The sequence below is a fragment of the Tyto alba genome, unplaced genomic scaffold, assembly GCF_018691265.1.
Source record: "Tyto alba isolate M040663 unplaced genomic scaffold, T.alba_DEE_v4.0 Super-Scaffold_10, whole genome shotgun sequence".
In the NCBI taxonomy this organism is placed as follows: Eukaryota; Metazoa; Chordata; class Aves; order Strigiformes; family Tytonidae; genus Tyto; species Tyto alba.
The window spans coordinates 11,790,749-11,798,070 of record NW_024881262.1 but is presented as its reverse complement, the minus strand read 5'-3'; the positions used below and the strand labels follow the sequence as shown (position 1 = coordinate 11,798,070).

The following is a 7,322-nucleotide window of genomic DNA, read 5'->3' as shown; positions in this document are numbered from 1 at the left end:
TGATAAATAAAGACAGGTTACAAAATGCCACACAAAATGATTTTTTTTAAAGTTTTTCAACTACTTAGGACAAAAAATGTTACAATGCTTGACTTTTCATTTAGTTACATAAATAATTTTTTTATAAATATCTCTTTATAAACAATATATAAATAGCTTTACAACATAAATACATTTATGCATGACATGAATTTACAAACAGCAATGTTATACAGCTGGTTTCATCAGTCTCTTGGAAAAGCACTGTCCCTTGTCTTGGTGAGTGTTTGTATATATAATATATATAAGATAGAGAGCACTTTTTAAAAAAATAACAAAACCAAAACAGCTGGTGCCATGACTCCTCGTACCAAAAAGAAAAACACAGCCACATCTTTTGTCCATTCCAGGGGGGGGTCTCTGCTCTTCTAGGCGTTGCCTGGGGGATGGCCCTGCCTGGCCACGGTAAGAGAAAATGGACTATGGATTCAAAGCCCTGCAAGGAATGAGAACAAAGTGCCTGTTAGTACTTGCCACACAACGCCCCTTCCCCATCCCAAGCTGAAACCCCTGCGAGAATAATCCTGGCGTGGGACTGGGGGCTGCTGAAGTCAGCAGAAGCCCTCCCTGAACTTTTTGCTTGTGCTAAAGCAAGGACCAAGCTCACCCTTTGCTTTATGGCTCTTTGGTACTTAAGGGAGAGGCTGAGGGAAGCTTGCTGCACCTCCTGGCCCTGGGTCTAGCAGAAATCTTTTTTGTCCTGATGAGAATTTAAAGAGAGAGGATGAGCACAAGCTGGCTGCGCAGCACGTGTGTGCCTCCCAGAGCCCGGCGATTCCTTGGGTGTACTGAGGAGCCACTACACGAGGGAGCAGAGGGGCAGCACCCATCCCTCTGGGCAGGGCTGGGGACCAGCGTGGGCATCCCGCGGGCACCGTTTGGCCCTGTTCTTCCCACTGCTCTGCGGAGCAGCAGGATGCCTGGATCCGGTCCCCCTCTGCGCCCCATTATGTTACTGCAGGGCCACGGCACGTCCCTGCGAGTGGGGCAGTGCCGTGCCGTGGGAAGGGCGAGCGGCCTGGGCCGCAGCGGGCAAGCGCTTCTTCCCCGGGTGCGAGTTCATCTGCGCGTGAGCTGCTGGCAGGGACCGGGCCAGAGTAGTGCCTCGCTTCCCCCCCCCACCACCCCCTCCATCACCCCTCGAGGAGGAGCTGCTGTGTTTCTCCCAAGCCGGTCGCTGCGGGGAAGCGACACGTCTCTTGCCCATCGGTCCCGTAGCGCAGTGGCCGTGGAGCGCTGTGGGAGGAACTCCCAGCTTCCTGGGACTTGCTTGGACGCAAAGCCTGAGTTAGGAAAGCCGCTGCCCTCGGCTGTCGCCACAACTAGGAGACGCCTGGGGGACTTGTGCGTTGTTTTCCCTTAAATTAAAAGAACTGGAGTGCGGCTGAGACGCCTGCCTCGCTAATCCTCCCATCACAAGCATGGAGTGGGTACCCTGCCCTCCTAATGCGCGTCCACAGGTCGCCCGTGTCCGCCAAGCACAGGGAGCAACTGGGAATGGTAGCGCTGCGCCTGCGGGCCCAGCTCACACCGGGGGGGCTGTGGGATGAGCTGCGGCCGGGGCCTCTGCTCCTTCTGCGGGGGCAGGCAGGGCAGCGGGGGGGGGGGGAAACCTGCTGGAAGGGTTGGGACCCCAATTTGGGGCTCCTCCTCTTCACCCACCGGCAACGTCTAGGGTCTGCAGATGGCTGGGAGGGCTGACCTCCCGCCCGCGGGTACGGCGGGGTCATTCCCTCAGGACAGCCTCCCGCCAAAAAAAAGCTCACACCGCCCCCCCCCCCCCGCCCCGGCCCGGCCGCGCACTCACCGCCAGGGGTCCCTCAGCAGCCGAGGCCGCTCATGGCGCCGATGCGGTCCAGCTTGAGGCCGAAGCAGCCCTTGCCCAGGCCCTTCTTGTGGAGGCCCTTGTGGCGGCGGCCCGGCGGGTCCTGCAGCAGCCGCGCCCAGCCCGCCCGCGGCCGCGACTCGGCCCGCGCCTCCCGCGCCTCCCGCGGCACCGAACCGCCGCCGCCGCCGCCGCCGCCGCCGCCGCGCTCCTTCTCCCGCTCCTTCTCCCGCTCCGCCGCCGCTTCGGGCGGACCCGCCGCCGCCGCCGCCGCCGCCGCCGAGCCGCGGGCAGCCTGTGTGTGGTGGGTGCGGTGCGGAGGGGAGCGGGTCAGAGAGCCGCTGCTCCCCGGTGCCAACCCCCCCCCCCCCCCCCCCCCGCCATCAGGGCAGGTCCCCGCATCGCCCCGAGGGACACCCCCGCCCCGGCAGGGACCTGCAGCGGGGTCGCTGTACCACACCCCCCCCAATGCACACCCGGGATTGGGGGCTGTGCGACACGCACCCCACCCCCCCCCACCCACCCCCCCCCCCAGCAGTGCAGCCCATCACCCCGCAACCGTGCCCAGGGCATCCTACACCCCCCCACCCCCCCCCCCCCCACCCCGCACCCCCTCCAAATCCATGCTCCCTGCCCTGGGGTCAGAGCATCCTCCTACTTAACACCATAGCGGTGCCTTCATCCTCCCCCCCCCCCCCCCGGTCATCATCCCCCCAAAAAAGGGCTAGTGGTACTGCACACACCACACCCCCCCCCATCTCATCCCCCCCCCCATAATCTGAAGGGGCCCAAAAGCTGGCAGGAGGCACAGTTAACCACAACGGTCACAGCCCAAGGGGGTCACTCTGTCCTCCCCCAGCTTTCAGGCCCCTTCAGATTATGGGGAGGTGGGGTGTTCCAGCCCCCCAGCCCAGCTCCAGGGGGCTGACACTACTCTGAGCCGCCCTCCCTGCACCCCTGACTTGCAGAGTGTCCGCAGCAGTGGCGGGGAGATCAGGGTTCCCCTTTCCCCACTGCCTGCTCCTTTAGTTAAAGCTCTCTGGGCCCCCCCCTGCTCCTCCAGTTCTGACCCACAGTTACAAGGCGGGGTGTACCCCCTTCCTCACTGCCCCCCATTTCCCAGGCCCCCTGCCTTTCTTCTACTGAGCCCTGGGGTTGCTCACCCCCATTCATCCCCCTGACGCCCACTGTGTCACCCCTTTCTCTGCAGCCCACACCCCAGTTCCTTTCAAGGACACCACCTGTCCTGTCTCACCACTGTCCTGGGGCACCCCTTAGCCCATGTCCCCTTCTCTGTGCCCAGCCCTCGGGGCAGTGCCACCCAGTGTCGGTGGCCTCTGGTACATCCCTCCTCTTCAGCATCACAGGACACCCAGCTCCCCAGGACACACTCATTAGGGTCCCCCTGTTCCGGGGGCTGCCCCGGGTGCCCCTTCCTGGCCTGTTTGGGCAGGGCTGCCCGCAGGACTCTGCTCTCACACCCCTGCTCCCAGTGCACCTGCTGCCCACCCCGCTCCGGCTCCGCTCCCCTTCCCCAGTGCCTGGCATAGAGGGGGGGCCCGGGGTGACACCAGGGAGGAGACTACCACCCTCCTCAGCCCCAATCCCGCAGGGTACAGAGCACACAGCACCTGGTTTGGGGCTGACATCCCTGGGACACACATGCTTTGGGACAGGCTGGAGAAGCAGGGGGTCCCCTAGCACTCAAAAAGCCCCTGGGGAAGGAGGACCCCGCTTTGCTGTGACTCTGCCACCCCAAAGTTGCCCCACGTCTCCCCCCTGTGCCGTGAGGACCCGCAGCGGGATGGGGAGAGGAGGGGAGCAGCTCCAGCCCGTACCTTCTGTGGGAGCTGAGATGCCGGTTTCGCCTCCAGCCTGACGGAGAGCAGAGCGAGTAAAAGTCCACCAGCCAGCAAGGGTGAGATCTGCATCCTGCGAGGCCGAGCGAGAGGGGGGCCGGGGGGGGCAGCGGGGAGCCAAGGGGAGCCCTGGGGAGAGGCCGGGACCGACGGGAGTCAAAGTTCAGAGCGGAGCCCTGAGGTCCCTCCTGCAGCCTGCGAAGTGCCGAGCTAGTGAACTTGGGCTTTCTGCTTCATTCATTTTATAACCCAACCTGCTCGGTGATGTCATCTAAACAACCAGGTCCAACCCGGCCTCCCACTCCACAATAGCAGGAATTTAAAGGGGGGGTGGGGGGTGGGGGGTGTCCCCTCTCCCCTGGCAGGAACAAATGACACATCAGCCCAAGGCAACCATCTCAGGGACTTGGAGAGCAGAAAGAAAAATTGGGGGGCATTTGGCTTCATGCCCTCCCCCCCCCCCAACCACCCCTGGACCCCCCTGCAAGCTATCTGCCCTCCCCTTGCCCTCGGCCCCTCCGCTCCCCCCAACTTGCCTGGTGACACCTCCGTGGAAGAACACGGGCCAGCCTGGGGTGACTGCTGCAGGCTGCCGGGGGGGTCCCGGCAGGGGGTGAAGCCCAAAAGACAGGAATGAGTGCAAAAAGCACTTTTTTTTTCACATCCAGAATTAAATCAGAACCTGTTCATCCCCCAATTTCTCTCCCAGGTCCCTTCTTGGTGGGAGCAGGGACACTGCCCTCCTTGGCAGGGACACTGGGGATGCAGGGGGATGCAGGGGGCAGTGGCACTGCTTGAGGGCACCTAGGTGGGTCCCTTGGTTTGGAGGGGGTGACCTGCTCCCTCCACTCTCCTGGGGGGGCTGGTTGGTGTCCCCGGCCCTGGAGATGGGGCTTTTCACACCCTGGGGACGTCTTCTGCAGGGCACATTCAGTGTCACAGGGTCCCTGTTGGGGACAGGACCCCAGGGACTGCCCCCGCCGCCAGGCTGTGCAGCCTGGCCTCCTCCAACCTGCTCCTGGAGCTGGAGGGTGCAGGAGAGCGATTTGATCCTGGGATTAACCCCGGTGGCTGTCAGGGGCTCTGGGGACATGGTGGGGGCTCCCCCCTGCCCTCACCCTTCCCCTTCAGCAGCTGGGAGGACAGGATTTGTGCTGCTGCTGGGGCTCCGGTTGGTTTTTGCAGATGGAGCTGAGCACCATCCCTGGCAACCCAGCTTGGAGGGGATGCTCTTACTGGGATCAGACCAGAGGAAAGACACCCCCCCTTTACAGAAGTATGCAGGGCTGCATTGCACCAGGCTGGATTTGCACCCTGAATCCCTTCAGGGTCAGCTCCAGGCTGGTCCCTTCCTTCTGCTCCTTTTCTTGGTCTTTCTGGGTTCTGCTGCTCCCCAAATCCCCAGCAGCTCTTTGGGGGTGCATGGTTTCCCTGCCTGGGAGCAGGGAGATGTTTCCTCCTCCACAGCCCGGGCTACTGGGCACAGGACACTTCAAAGGAGATTGGCTTTTCAGCTCCATGTGAACAGGAGCTGGAAGGAGAAGGTCTCGGTGGTTTTTCCATCGTGCCTGCCAGGTGGAGACAACTTGGACTTTTTGGAGTGTAAAGTTGTGCTTGGGCATTTGTCTGCGTGCAGGCAGCGCAAGGCGATGGAGTCGGGATTAGAGCTGACCCTGGGTGCCAGGGAGCTGTGGGTGCAGGCAAGGAGCAGAGAGAGGCCCCTTCTTTTGGGGTTCAGCTCTCGTCCCACCCAAAGCATAGCTGAGATGTGACATCCAGCCTCTCTGGGGTGCAAGGAGGGGGGCTCTGCAGCGCTACCCCCTTCAGCAGGGCTTGTGCAGGGGAAAGGGGCGCAGCAGGCAGCTGAGCCCTGGCTCTCCACAACCTGGGGCTGTCAGGGTGCCCGAGGTCACCAGCGGCACGGCAGCCGATGCAGGGTCCTGCCATCACCGTCCTGGTTGTGCTGGCTCCTGCCCTGCTGCTGCGTGTGGGGACCCGGGATGGGGAAGGAGACAGGGTGGGTGACAGGGGGGGAAATGTCACGGCGTGGGGAGGAAGGGCTGCCTTGCTTGCCACCAGCCACCCCACACGCTGCAGGACGTATTGGAGCTTCTCCACCAGCCCCTCGCCCCAGAGTATTAAAATGTTGCCACAAATGCCACAATGCGGTCAGGTCTCAGCCAGCGCCTGCCTGCAGGAGGCTCGCCTATGCCCTCAGCTTTCACCAGCGTGGTTTTCATTAGCGTGTTTTCTTTGTCACACTGTGCAGAGCCTCGGGTTTAGGGGGGAGGCTGTGGGGGGGGTGTGGGGGTGGGGGTTGTGCTTTATAAATCCAATTAGTCTTGTTATTCAAATTACTCTGCCTTTTCTGCTGAAAGTCGCTGGAGTCAGAGCCCGGCGCACACAAAGCCTTTCCCTTAACTCAAACCAGATCAGATCCACCCGGGTGGCAAAAGCTCAGAGGAAGGGAGAAGAGGTGGGCAGGAAGGGGTTAAGAGCATGAAACCCTTTTGCTTTGTGGGATGGGGGCCTGAAAGCTTTTAACCCTTAAAGTGTTGTGCCTTCATTAGCCCACAGCCCTGCGGGATGCTTGCCCAGGCTGAGAACTGGCAGACTCAGGACACATGTGGAATTGCTGGGGCTTCCCCTGGGAGCTGGAGAGCAAAGGGGATCCTGCACAGCAGGACAAGGAGGGTTGGAGACAAGCGGGGTGCACTGGAGGGGGGGATGCCCATCCCCATCGCATCCAGGAGCCCAAAGAGAGCTGGGGGGAGAGAGGGGCTCCAGGGCTGCTCTGCCCCTGAGGAATGCCAGCATTGAACCAGGGGCTATGGGGAGACCAGCTGCAGTGCGTTTGGTGAGGGGGTGGCTCGGGGTGACCTGAGAAAGGTGTGAAAATCCATATTTGACTGCCCTTCATGTCACATAATGTCCCCAGCACCCTTTCCTGTGTGACGGCAGACTAAAGGCTGTTCGGAGGGGTCCGTTATGGTGGCAGCAGTGCTGGCTGTGTCCAGTCCGGATTTGAACCTCTCACACCTCTGGGTCTTGCTGGGCATCACCCAATGCCAGGACATACCCTGATCCCCAGAAAGCCCCGCTCCTGGGGTGGGGTGGGAAGTTGCATGTGCTGGAAGCTGCCCAAAAGCGGAGAACATTGCTGCTGTAGGGTTAAAAATGGGGAGATGCAGCCGAGGCTTACCAAAGCGGGGGTGACCCCTGAAAAGGGGGACTCGGGGGAACTGTCAGCGTGTAGGGAGCAGAGAAGGAAGCGGAGCAGCGGGGTGTGTGAGAGCACACGCAGGTCCCTGCGCCTGAGGATGGAGAGGGATTCATCAAAGTGTGACCGGTGCCAGCATGATTTGGAGTGTGGGAGGAGTTGGGTCATGGGGGTACGTGTGACAGCAGCACTGGGTGTTTCGACCCCATCACAAGGAAAGCGTGAGCGATGCCTGTGGGTGAGGCTGGATCCTGCCAGCCAGCCCTGGAGCCCTGGCTCTCTCAGCTGAAGTCAGGAACCAGGTTCTGAGCACCTTCCAGATGATGACCCCAAGAAGATTTACAGGACAGAAACATGGACTCTAGCCTGAAGAAAGTTG

At 61.3% G+C, this 7,322-nt stretch overlaps 1 protein-coding gene across 1 annotated transcript; it reads right to left on the bottom strand.

Annotated features, from left to right (window-relative positions):
* Nucleotides 1-125: 125 nt before the first annotated feature.
* On the bottom strand, nucleotides 126-3,931 carry NPPC (natriuretic peptide C). Its single transcript, XM_042794959.1, has 3 exons — nucleotides 3,703-3,931; nucleotides 1,847-2,159; nucleotides 126-475 (listed from the first exon to the last, which is right to left on the bottom strand). The coding sequence occupies exons 1-2, from the start codon at nucleotides 3,793-3,795 to the stop codon at nucleotides 1,860-1,862; spliced, it is 393 nt and encodes a 130-aa protein (XP_042650893.1). The 5' UTR covers nucleotides 3,796-3,931; the 3' UTR covers nucleotides 126-475; nucleotides 1,847-1,859.
* Nucleotides 3,932-7,322: the final 3,391 nt, after the last annotated feature.

Bases quoted from the DNA above. Each gene is read 5' to 3' on its own strand.
- NPPC (XM_042794959.1), bottom strand. From the start codon at position 3,795: ATGCAGATCTCACCCTTGCTGGCTGGTGGACTTTTACTCGCTCTGCTC. The intron at 2,160-3,702 runs GTACGGGCTGGA...CACCACACACAG, and splicing joins CATCTCAGCTCCCACAGAAG to GCTGCCCGCGGCTCGGCGGC.